General features: G+C 42.2%; 1 protein-coding gene across 1 annotated transcript in view; it reads right to left on the bottom strand.

The window, feature by feature from the left end:
* LOC140735884 (cadherin-22-like) overlaps positions 1-21,855 on the bottom strand; it is a 1,045,938-nt gene that overhangs the window by 822,103 nt on the left and 201,980 nt on the right. Inside the window, exon 2 of the mRNA XM_073061457.1 lies at positions 8,146-8,541. Within this exon, the coding sequence (XP_072917558.1) occupies positions 8,146-8,382 (237 nt within the window). The 5' untranslated portion in view covers positions 8,383-8,541. The remainder of the gene's footprint in view (positions 1-8,145; positions 8,542-21,855) is intronic.

Below are 21,855 nucleotides of genomic sequence, written 5' to 3'. Positions count from 1 at the left end.
CTCCATAATGGCCTCACATGTTCAGGTGTGTTATCAGAAATCATCCTTCTCATGTCTGGAACCAAATTTTAAAAAATTCAATACAGGATTCTAATTTTATTGAAAGGGAAGGATGTTTTAAAATGTAGGAATTTGATATAATCTTCAAATCATATTATGTTCAGGCTCTTTGAGCAATCCATTAATATTAGTGTGGTGACATCACATGCAATGATGTGCCAGTACATGACTGGACAGACCACTGAGCATGCATGAGATTGCCAGAATGGTCCAGCACGTGGCTGGGTTAAGACGTGTTTGCTTATTACTGTAAATAAAAGTTCTCCAATTCTTCCAGAATATGATTCTTCATTGTTAACCCATGGTACGTTTAAACAGAAGTAACATAACAATCAGGACATATCAAATTCTGAATCAAGAGTTACTACTTAGTATCCAGAAAACTCTGATCAAAGTTATCTATGGATGGGTTCAAACCTAGACTTTAGTAGTTCATTGACTACTAGCCGATTGAATGTCCTAAGATTGTTCCTGCTAGTCTATGTATTCCATTGTACTGAAACTTATTAGTGAGATTTAGAGCAAATTTAGATTTTCAATGGCAGCTAGTTAAAGTCATCCTAATAACAACGTGGTTCGAATATTATTTTAATTCTCAGCTTAGAATATTGAACACATCCAATCACCTTAATTATTTACAGTTCCAGACTCCTCAGCTGCTAAGATCCTTCAGGAAAAGGTCAGGCTTAAAATCTAAAACCCTGTAAATGCCTTCCCTGCAAATGCCTGTGTTTCCTCATCCTGTTTGATATGTGATTCAGAATATGAATGGGTGTTTTTTCAGGGCTCGTTATTCTTCAACATTCTTGATTATTTATTTACTCTCAGTCATCCTGTTAATTGAAATTGCTTCACCGTGAATTTTTTTTTACTTCAAGTTCTCCATTCCTATTTTTAAATCACTATGACTTTCTGCACAGATTTTAGCTCAGTTGTTTTTGTCATTGATGAAGCACTTCTGACAATTAGTTGAAAGAGCAAAGGTGTTGAGATAAACATCTTCTATGTGAAGATTTTAAGTCAAGAATGTAGTTTCCATCTTCAGTAAATGCTCAATGTAGAACTGTAAAACCGGGGAGTTATGGTCATGGGAGTCAGAGGAATGCTTACAGGACTGATTTCAGTTAGTGGACTGGACTATATTCAGGAATTAATTTTTATATCTGAATGAATGTGCAGCCGCCACCGCTAAATTGATCAAGACCTGCATTGACGAGTGTATGCCTTCATGATGATACCAAACATAACTCAAATCAAATACCTTGGATGAAACAGGAAATTCACAGACTACTGAAGGTTATATCTATGCCATTCAAGAGCGGCAATCCAGAACCCTACAAGAAGTTCAGCTGTGACCTATAGATGTGCATTGTGAAAGTGGTGAGGCAATTCTATCTAAAGTTAGGTAATCAGATGCCTAACACAGTTTGCAAGCCATTACTTCTATAAGATGAAACCTAACAGCATAACAGTAGTGCTTTACTCCCTGAGGAGCTCAACAGTTTTTATGCACACTTTGATTGAAGAAGAATACAAATATGAATCCTCAAAGCATCTGGTAACCCTGTGATCACTGTTTTAGAGGGTGCTGTCAGAACATCCTACAAGAAGGTGAATCCTCACAAGGTGTCGGACACAGATGCTGAACCTGACCAAGGTACTAACAACTTGTGCCATCCAACTGGCTGAAGTGTTAAAGGATATCTTCAACCTCTCACTGCTACTGTCAACAGGGCATCAATCATATTGTGCCCAAAAGGAGCAGGGTGAACTTTCTTAACAAATGTCACCAGAGCGCAGTCAAAACTACTGTGATGAAGTGCTTTAAGAGATTGGTCATGGCTATAATTAACTCCTGCCTGAGTAAGGACCTGGGCCTGCCGCCACAGCAAGTCTACAGTAGGTGTAATCCTATTGGCTATCCATTCCACTTTGGAGTGCCTAGACAACAACAAAACTTACATCAGGCTGATGTTTATTGATTACATCTTGGCATTCAACCCCACCATCTACTCAGTAATCATCAACAAGCTTCAAATATAGGGCTTGAGTATCTCTTTCTGAAAATGGATCCTTGATTTTGACATTGGGAGACGAGTCAATGCCGATTGGTGATAGTATCACCTCATTGACAAACAACATCGGTGCACCTCAAGGATGTGTGCTTATCCCACTGGTTTAGTCATGACCACAGTTCAAATACCATCTATAAATTCACCAATGACACCTCTATTGTTGGTAGAATTTCAGATGACAATGAGAAGGCGTACATATCGGGTCCAACACATTGATGCAGTCACAAAGAAGGCATGCCCAAGGCTTCTACTTTGTTGGGAGTTTGAAGAGGTTCAGTATGTCAACAAAGTATCATACGAATTTCCATACATATAGTGAGGGGAGCATTCTGACTGCATTACAGTCTAGTATGGAGCTCCAATGCACAGGATTTCAGTGAGTTGTAAACTCATCAGATCCATCATGGGTACAATCCTCCCCTCCATAGAGACAATCTTCAAGAGGTAGTGCCTCAAGAAGATGGCATCCATCACTAAGGACCACACAGTCCAGGACATCCCTTCTTCTCATTACTATCATCAGGGAGGAGGCACAGGAGGCTGAAGACCCACATCCAGGGACTTAAGAATGGCTTCATCCCTGCCACAATTGGCATTATGAATGGTCCACAAAAAAATAAACACTACCTCATTATTCCTTACTCCACTATTCGTTTATTTTGTAATTTTCAGTAATTTTATGTGTAAAGGGGATTTCTTCTTTTTCTTTGTTACTGTGTATGTAATCAAAATGGCTTCTTTGTTTTGTTAAAGGTAGGAATGCTTCTTTGTTGCGAGAGAGTGCTGGGAGCTTGTTTGGGTTAAAATTTACTGATAATGAGAATTGTATTCCTTTGTAAACCAATTGGGATTAATGTTGTTCTTTCTTCTGAGTCTGTAAGCTATTGTTGGTGGGCTTTTGGGCAGATCGGCGCGAGGGGGTGAGAGAGAGAGGACGCGATGCTGTAAACTGGGTGAGGAACGGACCCCAAGGCGGGGGGGGTCCAAGGCCAGGAGGTACCCTGAGGAGAGGAGACGACGACAGATGTGCTTGGTTGACCACTTCGGGTGGTCCTGAGCTACGAGTCGAGGAGTTCGGAGAGGATCTAATGGTGGCCAGAAGACTTCAGTAATTGAGCTCCAATGGTTGTGCACGAAGTGGTTTGGACTTCGATAAGTTTGGCGCCTTTTCTTTATTGTTTTTCCTTCATATATACTGTATCATTATTAATCACTTAGTTATAGTAACCTTTATAAATTGTACTCATTTAATCGCATATGGTGTACTGTCTGTTTTTGGGCGAGGCGGGGACATCACACAGCATCCACACCAGCTGATTAACCAGTTTGGCGGGGCCGAAGGCTGCTCCCCCTAGACGAGAACGAGCTGAGCGAGCCTGAGGCGACCCAGGGGATTACATTGTGGGGGCTCATCCGGGATTGATTTCTGTGGAAGCTGTATAATTGCCCTCTTTAAATTATGTCTGTGGCGAAGAGCTGGTGTGCCTTTGCGGGTGCGATTGCTGGTTATCGCTGCATGTGTGTTCAGTGGGGTGGCTGTTGGTGCCCCAGAGGGTGTTGTTCGAGTTCCGAATAGCGTTGACGAAATGGTGGTGGGACCATGGGTTGTCCGTACTGTTTGAAGAGTGAGGAGTGACAGGTTGGGATGTTTCAGCAGTGGTAGGCTTCACCCGGTTGTTGGAATAATGTCCAGCCCTAAAAGGGTGGAGGCGTGGGTGGAGCGGACCTCTCAGTTGTTGGGTGAGTGGCAGTGCTTGGCTGAGGGAAAGCGACAGGGATTGGCTGAAAGTTTGAGTAGGCGGGCTGGTGACGTTGTTAGAACTGTCGGGTACAATTACCTCGAAGTGACAGCTGCCAGTTCCGGGAAAGTGTGGGAAAATGCGTGTGGTTCGACTGGAAGTCAAATGCCGCAGCTGGGGGGCTTATCATATCTGTGGCAGGAGATTGGTGGAAAGTTTTTAGGGTATCCCTTTTGGCTAGGGGGGGGCAGATAAATTGCTTGCAGTGCCAGGGGGATCTGTCAAGGAGATCAGCTCCTCCCTCAGTTGTTCAGTTGATCCGAGAGGTGTCGGGAAACTTAGAGGAGGCCCAGTGGGGGAACGGCTTGGGGTCTCTGGGGGAGCACGTTCCCAGCAATGTACCAAGGAACTCCCGAAAGGAACAGACCCTATTCCTGAAGGCTTAGAGGGACCAAGCGCACAGGTGTTGTTACGGATGGATGGAAGTCAAGTTACAGCCATCCTCGGCACCGGGGCGTCAGTTAAGTTGCTGTACAGTTTGTTTTATAACCGTTATTGGATGCATTTACCCTTGACGACATTGAGGGCACTGGAGATTTGGGGTACCAGTGCCGATGATTATCCAGACGACGGTTGTTGGTCAGTGAAAATGGAGTTAATGGAGGCAAAAGTGGAGGTGACTGAGGTTTATGAATCGTTAATGCTGATGTGTCTGGACACTGTTGAGATGGGCAGCGTTTCGGTTCTGGAGGGAACCAATATCCTGCTGGTGCGCTTGGGGGCCTGCCCGGAGGAGGCGTGTGAGCGCTGTTTGGAGGCATTGTCGATGCACCCAGAGTTTCGAGCTGCTTGTGCGGACGTGTGTAGCAGCATTGGGCTGATACCAAATTCAAACAAGAGCCGGTGGTGGTACGGCCTGAGGGAAGTATCTGAGGGTGAGACCCTCTTAGTGGACGCTGCGAAATACCATGAGGGAGGGGAGTTGACTGCTGAAGACACCTCGGTGGGAGAGAGGTTGTGGCGACTGGCCCCTACAGCCGTGGGAGACGTAGGCAGCGCGTGTGTGGATTATATTGCGGTGAAGAGGTGCACTGTCAGTGACCAGAATATGGCCCTGAGGGCCGAAGAGGCGATGGCCTGTCTGAGTGGTGCGAAGTGGTTTAAGGTGCTGGATCTGAGGAGTGGATGTTGCCAGATCCCGATGAGTGGGGCCGACAAGGAGAAGACGGCCGTTATAAATTCCCTAGGAGTCTTCCGGTCCGAAAAGATGCCACAGGGCATACCTGGAGCCCTTGCAACCTTCCCGCGGGGCATGTGGAAGACCATGGGGGATGTGGAGGCGTTTGGAGTTTTGGTGTATGTGGATGATCTCTTGGTATTTGGATTTGCCTCAGGAGAATATGAAGTGAGGTTGTTGCAGGAGCGGCTGAGAACTACCGAGTTGAAGTGTTTTCTGGACACGTGCCAGGGCTGGCGAAGGTCGCAGCTCGTGAGTGTCTGTCTCTACGGAATCAAGTTTGAAATGAAGACGGAGAGACTGGAGAGAGTGATCTGGAAGAAGTCATGAGGAAGAAAAAGCTGGAGAGAAGCAGTGAATACTGAACAGGAGGCTGAAGAGACTGCAGGAGCAGTGCAGGCCACGTGTTTCTGTTTGGAGAAGATCAAACAGCAGCTACCGATCGCAGAAATGAGGAAGAATACAGATTCAATGGATAATGTGCTGGATGTGTGGTACATGCTGCCTTTTGCTGACTTTCCCTCGATTGAGGAAGAGACCTTTGGCCCTTCTCCCACTGAGTCAGGTGTAGTGGGGAGGGTTAGCTGTGTGCAGTGGGGGGCATGAGTGAAAGGTTGAGAGAGGAGTTGGTAGTGGGCCCAAGGTATCCCCAGTTGTTTCCTAGCCGGAAGGGTTTAGGTGAGGGGGTACGGAGGTCTCAGAAGGGTTAGGGAACTCCCAGATAGTTGGCCTATGTAGCGCCTGAGGAACAGGATGTGAGGTTTACTGTGTGGGGAGGAGATGTCACTGTTTGTGCTTGGGTTAGGGTGTGTTGGCAGGAAAGGTGGCGAGTTATTTAATAGTCATGAGAACATGACTTTTATTTGGTGGGGGGAGAGTGTAAAAGGAATTTCTTCTTTTTCTTTGTTACTGTGTATGTAATCAAAATGGCTTCTTTGTTTTGTTAAAAGTAGGAATGCTTCTTTGTTGCGAGAGAGTGCTGGAAGCTTGTTTGGGTTAAAATTTACTGATAGCGAGAATTGTATTCCTTTGTAAACCAATTGGGATTAATATTGTTCTTTCTTCTGAGTCTGTAAGCTATTGTTGGCGGGCTTTTGGGCAGATCGGCGCGAGGGGGTGAGAGAGAGAGGATGCGATGCTGTAAACTGGGCGAGGAACGGACCCCAAGGCGGGGGGGGGTCCAAGGCCAGGAGGTACCCTGAGGAGAGGAGACGACGACAGATGTGCTTGGTTGACCACTTCGGGTGGTCCTGAGCTACGAGTCGAGGAGTTCGGAGGGGATTGAATGGTGGCCAGAAGACTTCAGTAATTGAGCTCCAACGGTTGTGCACAAAGTGGTTTGGACTTTGATAAGTTTGGCGCCTTTTCTTTATTGTTTTTCCTTCATATATACTGTATCGTTATTAATCACTTAGTTATAGTAAACTTTATAAATTGCATTCATTTAATCGCATATGGTGTACTGTCTGTTTTTAGGCGAGGCGGGGACATCACACAGCATCCACACCAGCTGATTACCCAGTTTGGCGGGGCCGAAGGCTGCTCCCCCTAGACAAGAACGAGCTGAGCGAGCCTGAGGCGACCCAGGGGGTTACATATGCCTTTTAACTGTATTGCTGCTGTAAAACAGCAATTTTCATGATATATCCAGTAAACTAATGATAATAAATGTGATTCTGACAGAATAGTATGATTACTTTATCCCTGTGGGTTTATTTGGGAACACAGCTTTGTCATCTGTTGATAGTGTGGATGGGGCTCATCCTAGATCACTCTGGAAGCTTCTTCCCAATGGTTCCCAGGAAGTTTCATTGGGATGGTTACTACAAAATAAGCTTAAAATTGATTTTGAGATTCACCTGGGTGTAAACTGCCCTCTACAAAATCCTGGGTGAAGGTATCAGCCCAGTAGCATTGATTAATTGAAGACTGAAAAGAGAGAGAGAAGGAGGATAGATCAAAGAAAGGAGGAAGAGGGATACTGGGTGTGTTACAACACCTACAGGGAGAAGGTAGGAGAATGAGTTTCTGAGGGAAATATTATCCATGAACAATATTTCTACCTGATACTTACAAGGGGTGATTGATAAGTTTGTGGCCTAAGGTAGAAGGCAAGGAGTTACTAACTTCAAACTTTCTGCATAATCACTCAAAGAGTCGAATTGTACGTGCATGTAACAAGAGCTGTATAACTCATCTCCTTCTACCTTAAGCCACAAACTTATCAATCACCCCTGCTGTGGACCACTTCTACAAAGAAGGGATCTGTATGCTCCACGACTGCTGCACTAAGTGTGTAAATGTAGGAGGGGACTATGTTGAAAAACAAATGTGCTAGGTTTTCTAAAATGGACTCCTTCTACCTTAGGCCACAAACCTATCAGTCACCCCTCGTAAATATCAGGAAATTCTTTAAAAATGGGATCAAAAGCAGCTCCAGTTGAAAAGACAGTTCCTCGGTCAGCTACTTCCCAGACCTAACCTTAACCTGGTGACTCTGGTTAAGATTATTGCATGAAGATTTGCAGAGCAGTTTGGGGCCCAATAACATGTATTGATCCTGGAGGGAGTGGGGTCTGGTTCTGTGTAAGCCCAGAGAGATGAGCTAGAAGACAACTGTTGTGGCCCTGCTCAAAATAAGAGTGAAAAAAGAGTCTAAGCCAGCAATATTTCCCATTCTACCTGTTCCAGCCAGAGAGGTGATATTAAAACACACCATCAACCCACGTACTGACTGAAGCTCAGACCTTGTATTATCTCAGCAGCAAGAATGATTTTTTCTACATAAGAAAGGCAGTAGCTGTTTGGAAAAATGATGCCCTTGGTAATCATTAGCAAACTAACAGTGTTGTTCAGTTTGCAGAGCATTTCACTATCACTAGATAATGCCTTGATTGTTTGGACACATGCAGTTATATAAGTTCATATAAAGAGAGAAGATTGCAGAAAACTCAGCAGGGTTAGCATTAACCAGCCTGTTATCAGAAAAATGATTCCGTTGCCTGACAAAATTATCCCAATAGGTTAACCTCACCTTTCCAACATAGAGTGGCTCAGTTCCGGTGTACTCCTCCACGATAAAGAACTGATTCCAGACCCAGCCCCGCCTGACACGGCGGTGGGCTACCAAGCTTGTTTCAGAGTGGTCTGTTTTCCAGTCTGGATGCTGCGATCTGCTCTGGGTCGAATTTGTCCCGCAGTGACCCAGCATGCACAAAGCCACTGACGTGAGCCACAGAGTGGTATGGTTGACCATTTTACCTGGCCACATTTTCGCACAGGTCAAGTTCAGGTAAGGAGGAGCCTGCTTACTGTGCCCTTCAATGCATCGATCCTCGATTGTCTCATCAATCCTTCACGCTGTCAGATGCTGAATCTGAGTGATGGTTTCATTTCTGAAGCTTTGGCTCCACAGACAAAACCCGAGTACCTACAAAGAAACAAGATATTAATAATGAGATGGCATTATTTGACCTATAACAGGGACATCATTTCTAGAGTGCAAATTAATTGTTATGCATTCCAATGCATCCTTAACATTGTGGTAGCTGCTTTTAAAAACATCCTTGTTTTTCTTCTAAAGTAGACTATAATAGCTGTGTGCTACAATGGTTGAATGCATAAGATGAGGGAATGTTATGCCTGACCTTGTGGAGTGGTGTTGCACCTCCTGAAATTAGGTCTGGGCTCTCTGTGCATATGTCACCTGTACACAGAGAGCACAATGTAGGGTCCTGCTTTCGACACAGCATGTGTAAAGGTTTGCATGCTCTTGGGGACAGACAAGCACTGAAGCAGGCCCTAATTAGAGAAGATAGGATGACAATGGCATTTCTTAAAAGACTCAACCTTATCAGAGCCAATGCAGCAAAACCTAAAATTGAACATGATATGCCTAATGTGGCCTATCATTATCTCATACAACTGCAATATAGCATCCTAACCTCTATACTTTGTGCCCTGATGGATGAAATCCAGCATTCAAAAGGCCTTCTTCAGCACCCTATCTACAGTTATTCATTTATACACAAGCCACTTTCAGGGAACCATATATTTTACCACTAGTTTCCTTTGTACTCCAGTCCACACCACTCCAACAACACTTCCTATCTCAGCTGATACTTTTCATCTCTCTATCTACTAAATTTAAATACAGCATCCTTCCAAGCCCAATCATTTCCACAGTTAAATACCCATTGATGTTAAGGCTTCCATATCCTGACGTGCCATAACCTCTCCTTCTATTCATGCTCTCCTATCCTGATCATCTACTATCTCCAGCCCATTACCATTCTGATGCCCAGTATCCTATGAAGTCACCACCATGAGAAGCGATTTTCTGAAGAGATCAGTGCTAGGCCCATTGATATTTCACATCTACCGCAATGTCTTGAATGAGAAAATACAAGGCATGTTTAGTGGTTTGTAGATGATGCTAAAATAAATGGTTTTGTTGCTAATGATTATGGTTATTCAGATCCATAAAGGGATCTTGATCAGCTGGGTAACTGCACTGAGGAATGGTAAATGGAATTTACTGCTGGTAAGTGTGGAATTATGAGACAATGAGAGTAGGAATTTCACTGCGAACGATAGGACCCTGGGAAGTGCTGCAGAACTGAAGGGCTGAGGTATACCAGTACATGGTTCCCTGAAGGTGGCACCACATGCAGATGGGCTGATGAAGAAGGCCTTTTGCATGCTGGCTTTTTCAGTCAGGGCATTGAGTGCAGAACTTGGAATGCTTTGTTTGCAGTTGTACAAGATAATGGTGAGGGCATATTTGGAATATTGTGTTCAGTTTTGGTTAGGCTACCAGACGAAAGATGTTGGAAAGAGTGCAGAGGAGATTCATGAGGATGTCACAGGAACTTGAGGGACTGAGTTATGGAGAGAGGCTGAGCGGGTTCAGACTATTTTGCATTGGAATATAGGAGCATGAGTGGTGATCATACAGGGGTGTATAACATGCATTCAATTTCTTTCCCAGCGTTGGGAAATCTCGAACCAAAGTGTACAGCTTAGAGGTGAGATGGGGGAGATTTAATCAGAGGAGGCAACTTTTTCACCCAAAGGCTGGACAGTATATGCAATGAGCTGTCAGAAGTAGTTGAGACAGGTAGATTAGCAACATGTAGAAGGTCATTAGACAGGTACATGGATAGGAATAGCTTAGAGGGGAAAGGATCAAATGCAAGCAAATGGGATAGGCTGAGTTGGTAATAGTTAAACTGAACAGCTTGTTCCTATGCTGTACGACAATGACTTTGTAACTCCATTATGACCACTATTCACAAAGGCTAGGAGCTTGTAGAGGGAAGACCTCTAGCTAATTAATAGCCTGCATGAGTTCAATCATGCATAATCACTATGCTTTGTGTGTGAAATGTAGCTCTGCTTCAATGCATGGCTTCAGATACATTCAATGATTTGTTCATGACACTTTAGAAATAGAATAAATCAGTGGAATCCAACAAAATTGAGCCTTTTATATTTGGTTTCTGACCATGTCATTCAGACCCGTCAAATTTACATACAGAATCATGATCTACGGACCTCTCCTATTAGATCCACCTTTCTTCAGCTCTTTCTCTCTTCTACCTATCCCCTCCCAGTTTCCTAATTCATCAGCCCTCCCCACCCACCCACTTCCCCCCCCCCCCACCCCATCTAGCCTCAAGTATCGTCTGCTAGCTTGTACTTTTTCTCCACCTTCCAATTTCTTATTCTGGCTTCTGTCCCCTTCCTTTCCAGTTTTGATGAGGGGTTTCAGCCCGAATCATCAACAGTTTATTTCCCTCCATAGATGCTGGATTTCCTCTTGCCTTTTGTGAGTGTTGCTCAAGATTTCTTGCATTGGTACGATCTCTTGTAACTTTAATTCAGTGATTATATTCAGAAGTTCATCTTCCTTCATTTGCTAGCTAAAAAAATAATCTTCTTGATTTCCTTTACAACTTCTTAATTACAAAATTGTGTCCTTACTCTTTGATCACATTTCCATGGCAACCACCTTTATCAATTCCATCTTCAACATCCAAATAGTTTGAATTTCTAATCATACAGTAATTACATTATGTATTGTGACTTTGAGTACTTCAGATTGTTTTCATTAAATAATATTTTTGGAACAAGGATGTATCTAACTAATGTTAGACCTCCACTTCATGTATTGTACAAATCATCTGACTTCACCAATCTCTCCACTATTACAAGACAGTCCTGTATTACACTGGTAGTGATTTAAAACTGACGACACAGGCTGTCAATTTCCTTACATTTACATTTTGTACAATGTAACTGAAAATTAATTACACAGCCAGTATTTAATTGTACTTAGTTTGTGAGAACTAGTTGTGATAAGTGATAATAAACTTAGTGAAGTTTCAGTCATGTTCACGGACTCCGGTTCCTGAATTGGAACATTTATGTTATTGGCTCTCACAATGATTGTTTTCAGTTAGGATTCCTGAGCTAATTAACGAATGGTCACTGGTCAGTGCTGGCTGGTCTATCAAAACAAACTGGGTGGAGGAACTGAATTCAGCCAATGCCTACAAACAGGACCAGAGAAGAGGATGAAAAGCAGATACTCAGTTGTTATACTACTTAAACTTCTAATGTCAAAAATGAAAGAAATCATGGCATAGTCAGTCCTTTTGGATTGTGTAGGAACTAGAAATGGGTTGTGGATCTGCAGATGCTGGAGAAACTCAACTGGTCAAGCAGCACTCTTCAGGGAAGTGGACAGTTGATTTTTTGAGATGGCTTATCTGAAAGATAGATGAGACACACCCAGTTTAAAGAGGTGCAGGGAAAGGGGTGGAGCAAGAAATGGCAAGCAATCTGTGAATTCAGATGAGTGTCTGGCAGAAGGGGGAGTGGAGAGTGAGAATAGTGACAGAAGCAACAATGCTGAAGGTAAGGGAGTCTGGTAGGAGAGGAAGGTGCAACATGAAATCAACTGAGGGAGCTGGGGTGGGCAAATGGAAATGATGAGGGAAGGGAACCAATGAGATGATGGGCAATTAAATGGGTTGAGGAGGGGAAAGAAACAGGGTGATGGGGGCTGTGGTGTGCATAAAATAACCGGAGAAGAGAAGAAAAGTGAGAAGGGAGCAGTTTACAAAGATAAAGTTGAAAGTAAGTTTATTTTCAAAGTTCATACCATATATGTCACCATATACAGAGATGCATTTTCTTGCAAACATTCACAGTAAATGCAAAGAAACACAATAGAATCAATGGAAACACATATCGACAGAGAAGGACAAACCACCAATCTGCAAAAGACAAAAAACTGTCCAAATACAAAAGACGAATAAAATAATAATTGTAGATAAATAAGTAACAAATAATATTGAGACTATGAATTGGATTGTTCTTGAAAGTGTGTCCATAGGTTGTGGAATCAATTCAGTGCTGGTGTGATGGAGTTATCTACTGTCGTTCAGTTGCCTGATGCTTGAAGGATAATAACTGGTGGTGTGGGGCCTAAAGCTCCTTTGCTTCCTTCCAAATAACAGTAGCGAGAAGAGGGCATGGCCTGGATGGCATGGTCCTTCATGATGGATGGTGATTTCCTGCGACAATGTCCCTTATAGGAGTACTCAATGGAAAGCTTTACCTTTGATGGGCTGGGCTGTACCTAGTATCAAAGCGGGAGCTGTTGCACTGACCTCTACCTTGCTAAGGCCAGGTAGCAACTCTCAGACACCTCCTCTTACCTACTCCTTGAAGGGGACTCCACTCCAGACCATCAGAAAACTGTCTCCAACACCATCACTGACCTCATCAGCTCTGGAGAACTCCCATCCATTGCTACAAAATTCCCTTACCCCTCTTTTCCCCTACCCCGCACCACTCACTTCTGCCTTCTACCCAAGATCCATAAACTGGACTGCACAGGTAGATTTATTGTCTCTACCTGCGCCTGCCTTACCGAACTTGGGTCCTCATACCTCGATTCCATTCTGTCTCCCTTGGTTCAGTCCCTTCCCATCTAATCCATGACACATTTTATGCCCTCAACCTCCTCAGTAGTATTTAATTACCTGGCCCTGACTGTCTCATTTTCACGATGGATGTTCAGTCCCTAGACACTTGCATCTGCCATCAACAAGGCCACAAAGCTCTTCACTTCTTTCTTGTCCAAAGAACCAAGCAATTTCCCTCCACAACCACCCTCTTCCGTACGGCAGAACTGGTCCTCACCCTCAACAAATTTTCCTGAAGTTCCTCCCAATTCTCCAAACTCAGGGGCTAGCCATGGGCGCCCACATAGGCCCCAGCTATGCCTGCTCCTTTGCTGGCTATGTAGAACATACCATGTTCCAAGCCTTCCCCGGTAATACACCCCAACACTTCCTCTGCTACGTTGATGACAACCATGGTGTTGCTTCATGCACCCATGCTGAGCTCCTCAATTTCATCAACTTTACCTCTAACTTCCACCTTGCTCTTAAATTAATTTGATCTATCTCCAACATATCCTTCCTCTTTCCTTATCTCTGTCTCCATTTCTGGAAGCAAACTGTCCATCACAACAATGGTTTTGGCAGCACAACAGAAACAGCAATTACACTTGTGAATATGCTAATTTTTATTTCATTGTGATGGTAGTTAACTTATTCTTTTCATTGTAGTGTTTGTCAAGACTTGAGAACAGCACAGCAATGTTTCGCTGCCTGCTTGCATTCTGCCTTGCCTGAGAAATTGAACTGCCGAGTCAACTGACTCTGAAGACTAGCGGTTTTCATTTTATATTTAATTATTCCTTTCAGCTGCAGTATGGGATTCATTTTCCATTTATTTAACGGCCCTGTTTGGCTTAGCATTTATTGTTTTCTTTTCTCTCTAACTCTGTACACATCAACATCTGTAAACTATCGACCTGTTTCAATGTCCCTTGCTCCGCACTTGGACCATATCTGAATGTAGTGGCAGCAAGGCTCAACCACACAAAGATACATCCTGCAGAGAGAAAGCAGCTGACCTTCGCCCTGAGATTCATTGGTCAGATACGGGTTGAGCTACAGGCAATTGAATCTGTTCTGAGTGGTTACGGAAGCAATGAGGCAGAAAATCTCATACAAACAAGCCCAGTCTCATCTGGAGGAACAGGTGTCATTCCTATCTGCAAAGGTTGAAAGCTCACCAGACAATCGGACTCAGGTGTCTGCTATTTCCGCTTTCATGGCCACTGTCTTCGAGCTCACTGAGCACAGCCAGCATCACCTGACAGCCATTAACCTTCTCGTCCACGCAATTCAGCAGCCTCTGGCTGTGTCAGTCCCACTCCCAACATCGCACAGGTCCTCCTTTGCTGCTGCCCCGACAATCTCTGCTACTAACGTTCCTGCTCCTTCACCCGGACCAGAACTGACTCCCACCTTTGGACTCCCACAAACTCAAAGGAGACAATTGTTCCACCACTAGGCAAATATTCTGGTTATTTGGATGGCTGCAGGAATTTTACTACCCAATGCAAGCTGACATTCCGAGCCCAGGTTGGTCATTTTGGTGATGATCCGCAAAAACTGGCATACATGGTCAATCTTCCAGATGGATCTCAACTTAGCCTGTTCAACACATTATGGGAGCAAGGATACCCCTCAGCCCAGTCATTCCAAAATTTTGTGGCAGAATTAACAAGGATTTTTGAACAGCCCGTACGGGGTCAGGAGGCTGCCGACCAACTCTTGGACCTGTGCCAAGGCAGAGGAACAGTGAGAATCTATACAGTCAAATTCCGCACGCTCGCAGTAGAGACAGGTTGGAATGAGAGATCTCTCATCACTGCCTTTCAACGTTGTCTGAATGCAGATGTTTGACATGCAATCACTGTCCAGGACAGGCAAGATAGTCTGGATGACCTGATTAATCTGGCTATTCGAGTTGCTGACTGGGTAACTGAGTGGCGCAGGGAAAGAATGTTGCAAGCTTCCTATGCGCCATCTGATCGCTGTCTTTCCTCGCCATCTCTCCTTCCATCACCACCCAGCACCCAGTCCAAGGAGGCATCTAAGCAAGTAAGGCGCATGCGCCAGTCTCATGAATAACGAGATTGGCTCAGGAGGAATGAGATCAGTGCAAGAGAATAGGTTCCTGCCTCTACTGTGGTGACCCAGAACACTTCAGGGCAGCATGTTCCAAGCATCCAGTAGAAGAGGATATTCGTCAGCAGGGGGTGGAGTTCTCATGGGTCAGTTCACTCTTCTGTCAGCTTCCCCTAATTGTGTAATGCTCGCGGCTTCCTTGTTGTGGGGGTCTCGGACCCACAAACTTCAGGCGTTTATCAACTCCGGTACAGTCAGAAATCTCATAGACATCTCTCTAACTCAAAGATGGGGAGTTCAGATTCAGGAATTAAGAGAAAAGATCAATGTCAAGGCACTGGATGGTTGTCCTCTGGGCACTGGTCAGATCCACCTTTCCACCCAACCACTCCAACTTGTGCTCAAAGACAACCATCATGAAGAAATCTCTTTCTATCTGGTTGATTCATCTGAAATGCCTCTGGTACTTGGTCTCCACTAGTTATCCCTGCTTAACCCATGAATCAACTGGTCTCTGAAAGCACTCCAAGAGTGGGAACCAACATGCCTGTCTACCTATTTGGGTGCAGCTCAAGCTCCATTCCATGAATCCCCTCCTGTGTTCACATCCTCTAAGGATGTGGACCTGTCTGGGATTCTGGCTGAATATGCGGATATCCTTGAGGTTTTCAGTAGAAGGAAGGACACCACCCCACTCTCACACCAGCCATATGACTGTGACATCGAACTCCTACCTGGCATTAGTCTTACTTGGGGCCAGCCCTTTTCCATCTCGTCCTGAAACAGTGGCCATGGAGGGAATCATCAAGGAGGCATTGGCCATGGGTTTTACCCGTTCATCAACCTTGCCAGCTTCTGTTTTGTCAGCAAGAGAGATGGCAAGCTCTGTTCCTGCATCAACTATCGGCCCCTGAACAACATCACTGTGAAGAATCGTTACCCTCTTCCCCTGCTGGAGTCTGCATTTGAAATCTCCAGCAAACAACTATGTTTTCCAAAATTGAACTGTGCTATGCTTACAATCTCCTTCGCATAAGAGAAGGGGATGAGTGTAAGACAGATTTCATCACTGGGCTGCCCCCATCTAAAGGAAACACCAGCAATTTGGACATTGTGGATCAATTTTCCAAGGCTGCCCACGTCATTGCAATCCCCAAGCTCCTGTAGACTCTAGAGACTGCTGCACTTATAGTTCAAAATGTGTTCAGACTCCATGGCTTTTCTGAAGACATAGTGTCTGACTGTGGACCACAGTTCACTTCCTGCTTTTGGAAAGCTTTCTGCTCTCTTGTAGGAGCCATGGCCAGTCTCTCGTCTGGCGTCCACCCCCCAATCCCATGGCCAAACTGAGAGAGTAGACCAGTGAACCAGGGGCTGGAGACAACCCTGCGTTGCCTTGACTCTTCCAGCTCCACATCCTGGAGCTCCCAATTGGTTTGGGCAGGGATCACCCAAAATAAATGCCAGTCATCCTCCGTGGGTATGTCTCCCTTTTGAACGTGAGGAGGGATTCCAGCCCCCACTCTTCCCTGATCAGGAGATAGACAAAGACGTTCCTGCTGTTGAACAGCTGATCCAGTGCTACAAGCGCACTGGAGACGAACCAGGGCTTCTCTGCTGCGCGCCCAGAAGCAACATGCCTTGTCAGGCTGATCAGTTCCAACGACAGAGAAGGTCATTAAGGCCAGGAGAGAAGGTCTAATTGGCATGAAGGGATCTTCACCTGAAAGTCAAGAGCCAGAAATTCTTTTCTTTCTCAATCTTTTTATTAATATCAACATGATAAGATTAATACAAAGTTATTGGGATTACAAAATTACAAAATTAAAATTAACATAAAAGGATGCACAAGCAATAAGTACAATATAGTTAAGTCTTCCCAAATCATGAATGATACAACTATCATATAAAAGAAACAACAACAAAAAAACTAGGTATGTGATGTTGAGAAAAGAAAAGAGAAAAAAATTAAAAAAAATTATTGCCCTAAGAAAAACTAATCTAACAAACCAACCACCAACTAATAAAGAGAAAAAAAGGAAAAAAGGGGGGAAAATGGGGTGTTTATAGTATCTATAAAAAGACAAAGAATCATCAGTGTCCCCAACTCCGATCCTCTCAACATACATATAATCAAAACCGGAAAAACAAATAGGATCGGAACAGGGTCGAATTACATCACGTGAAAATATTGAATAAATGGCCTCCAAGTCTTTTCAAATTCAATAGAAGGGTCATATATGACACTTCTAATTTTTTCCAAATTTAGACATAACATAGTTAGAGAAAACCAATGAAATATGGTAGGGGGATTAATTCCATTCCAATTCAACAAAATAGATCTTCTAGCCATTAATGTAAGGAACGCAATCATCTGACAAGCAGAAGAAGATAAATGAATTGACTCTATCATTGGTAAACCAAAGATTACAGTAATAGGATGAGGTTGTAAATCAATGTTCAATACCGTGGAAATAATATCAAAAATGTCTTTCCAATATTTTTTCGAAAGCGGACATGACCAAAACATATGAGTTAAAGAAGCTACCTCAGAATGACATCTGTCACATATAGGATTTATATGGGAATAAAAATTAGCCAATTTATCCTTGGACAATTGAGCCCTGTGCACAACTTTAAACTGTATCAATGAATGTTTAGCACATATAGAGGATAAACTAACTAATTGAAGAATTTTATCCCAATTCTCAATAGGGATAGTAAGGTTAAATTCTCTTTCCCAATCATTTTTAATCTTATAAAAGGCCTCTGAACGTACGTTCATAAATATATTGTAAACATTTGATATTACACCTTTCTGAAAAGGATTTAGTTCTAACAATTTCTCCAAAATACCCAAAGAAACAAGATTTGGAAAGGTAGGAAGTACAGTGTTTAAAAAATTCCTAATCTGTAAATATCTAAAAAAATGAGATCTAGGCAAATTATATTAATTAGATAATTGTTCAAAAGACATAAAACAATTATCCAAAAATAAATCAGAAAATCATAGTATACCTTTAATCTTCCAAGCTGAATAAGCTTGGTCCATAATAGAGGGATGAAAAAAGAAATTGGATACAACAGGAATTGCTAAAACAAACTGATTCAACCCAGAAAAAATTCTGAAATTGAAATCATATACGTAAAGTGTACTTAACTATTGGATTGTCGATTCATTTATGCAATTTAGAAAGAGCAAAGGGAAGAGAAGTCCCTAAAATAGAAGCCAAAGAAAATCCTTTTACAGATTTAGTTTCCAGATTTACCCAGTGAGGGCTAAGAGATAAATCCAGATCCCTTAACCAACAATTCAAATATCGAATATTAATTGCCCAATAATAAAATTTAAAATTAGGCAATGCCAATCCACCTTCCTTCTTTGACTTCTGTAAATATCTTTTACCCAATCTAGGATTTTTATTCTGCCATATGTATGAGGAAATTTTTGAATCAACATTGTCAGAAAAGGATTTTGGAATAAAAATTGGTACCACTTGAAATATATATAAGAACTTGGGTAAAATAATCATCTTAATAGCATTAATCCGACCTATCAGAGATAAAGACAATGGTGACCAATTAGTAAACAAACATTTAATCTGATCAATTAAGGGTAAAAAATTAACCTTGAATAACTCTTTATGATTTTTTGTAATTTTAATCCCTAAGTATTTAAAAATGTCATTAACTAATTTAAAAGGTAAATTTCCATAAATTGGAACCTGTCTATTTAAGGGGAACAATTCATTCTTATTAAGATTCAATTTATACCTGGAAAAATTACTAAACTGAGCCAATAATGATATAACTGCAGGAATGGATTTCTCAGGATCAGAAATGTATAATAACAGATCATCTGCGTATAATGATAACTTATGTATATCTATCCCTCGAGTAATGCCAAAAATGTTAGGTGATTCTCTAATAGCAATTGCCAAAGGTTCCAGAGCAATATCAAATAATAATGGACTAAGAGGACAGCCTTGCCTGGTACCCCGAAATACACAAAAAAAAGGGTGATCTTTGATTATTAGTAAAAACCGAGGCTACTGGAGTATGATATATCAATTTAATCCAGGATATGAATGTCGGACTAAAATTAAGCTTCTCAAGCACAGTAAATAAATATGGCCATTCAACTCTATCAAATGCTTTCTCAGCATCTAATGAAATGACACATTCTGAGGTACTGCGTGAAGGAGTATAAACAATATTCAATAATCTCCTAACATTGAAAAAAGAATAACAATTTTTAATAAAACCAGTTTGATCCTCCGAGATAATTTGAGGTAACACCTTCTCCAGCCTGGTCACCAATAACTTGGAAAAGATCTTGGAATCTACATTCAATAGAGATATTGGTCTATAAGATGCAGTCAGTAGGGTCTTTATCTTTCTTCAATATTAAAGAAATAGAAGCTCTATAAAAAGATTGTGGTAGTTTACCTAGTCTAATTGCTTCTTCAAAAACCCTGCATAACCAAGGAGAAAGAGAAGAGGAAAAAAACTTTTAAAATTCCACTGTATACCCATCTGGACCTGGTCCTTTCCCAGAATTCATACAGGAAATAACACCTTTAATTTCTGCATCCATAATAGGAGTTCCTAATATTAAAAGTTCTTTAGATAATAATTTTGGAAAATTCAGTTTCCCTAAAAAAAATCATGCATGGTATTATGATCATGAGGAAATTCAGAATGATACAGGGAGGTATAAAAATCTTGAAAAGATTTATTTATCTCATCATGATTAACTGTCAGTTCACCATTCTGTTGGCGAATCTTAATAATTTGACATTTAACCAAAGCATTCTTCAATTGGTTAGCTAACAGTTTACCTGATTTATCACTATGTATATAAAAATCACTTCTGGTTTTCATTAATTGATTTTCAATCGAAGATGTAAGTAACAAAACTGTGTTCTATTTGAAGCTCAACCCTTTGTTTGTAAAGCTCCTTACTAAGAGCAATCAAATATTTCTTGTCAATTTCTTTAATCTTATCAACCAATAAAAGAGTTTTCTTCTTAATGTGTTTTTTCAAACCAACAGAATAGGAGATAATCTGTCCACGTATATATGCTTTAAAAGTGTCCCAAAGTGTTCCGCAGGAGATTTCATCTGTGGAATTAGTTGAAAAGAAGAAATCAATCTGTTCCTTTATAAATTTAATGAAATCCGGATCTTGTAGTAAGGTAGAATCAAATCGCCATTGCTTAGTGCTAGGAGCTGTGTCCATTAATTTAATAGAAAGTTTCATTGGAGCACGATCAGAGATGGCTATAATGTCATAATTACAACCAATTACAGATGAAATAAAATGAGAGTCAATGAAAAAGTAGTCAATTCTCGAGTAAGAATGATAGACATGTGAGAAAAATGAAAACTCTTTGTCCTTAGGATGTAGAAATCTCCAAATAGCGAAAATTCCAGTATCAGTCAAAAAAGAATTGATATAAGTGGCCGACTTATTTGGTAAAGTCTGAATGAATATAGATCTATCCAGCAAAGGTGTAACGTTCTCGCTCGGGTGTAACGGAACCCGAGTTAAACGTCGAGGTAAACCGTTGTCAATGAAGACAGAATCACAGTAAGATTAACCGTTTACTGTTCACTCTTCCACATTAACGTATGGTGAAAACTGTTGATAAAACAATACAAGATTGGTACAGTGTTTGTTTCCTTCTAGATTCACATTTACATCGTGAATACTTGCAAAGGTAAAACTACAACAACTACATTACATTAAAGTGCAGCATACAGTCAGAATCTACCTACTCCATTGACTGCTTTAAATACACTTCAACACAAACTATCCCGACTCTTTAACTAATGAAAACATAAACCTTATCGACCGTCATTACTTTTAACAGAATCAGCGTTAACATTTTAATTCAACATATCGATTATCTCATGACTTACAGCGTTGCTTTCACTGTGTTTCTGGTGCGTAGAAAGAAAACTCTGCTTGCTCTGAACTGGCACATGTGAGAGCGCCCCCACCCTTGCGTTTATCCCAAACCGGTATTTTCTCACAAGACGCAGCAAAACCGGATGTGATGTCATCGCATGCCGCGATATATTACAGACAACGAATTTACTTAAACAATCCTAACTTTAACTAAAAAATGCTAACAAACGAATTACTAAGCGAAAATATTATAAACTAAATAACTGCCATAAAGGCAGCACACTCCCCGCTTGACCTTCGTAAGGTCACAATGAACATAATACAAAACTTAGTCTCTAAATCAGTCATTAGATAGAAGTAGAATGACTTCTGTAACTGGCCTTTGGTAAATTTTCACATCGCCTTGGTCGGTAGTTTTCAACTCGACTTTCCTGACATGTCCATCCCGACTAGGGAATGTGGCAGTGATTCTGGCCATTGGCCAGCAGTTGCGGGCGATTTGCTTGTCCCTGAGCAGGACTAAATCTCCAACTTGAAGATTCCTGCGGGGTTCTGTCCACTTTTGTCTGTGTTGCAACAAAGGTAGATATTCCTGTCTCCAACGAGACCAGAACCGATTTGCCAGAGCCTGGACTTGTCTCCATTGCTTTGTGTACAAATCCTTTTCAGAGAAGTCCCCTGGTGGAGGGGGAGCTCCTGCCTTCTGCGTAAGGAGCATTGATGGCGAGAGTATGAAGGGGTTTTCTGGGTCAGAAGACACAGGTAGGAGTGG

This window comes from Hemitrygon akajei, chromosome 11 (genome assembly GCF_048418815.1).
Source record: "Hemitrygon akajei chromosome 11, sHemAka1.3, whole genome shotgun sequence".
NCBI lineage: Eukaryota > Metazoa > Chordata > Chondrichthyes > Myliobatiformes > Dasyatidae > Hemitrygon > Hemitrygon akajei.
This window is presented reverse-complemented; position numbering and strand designations above follow the sequence as displayed.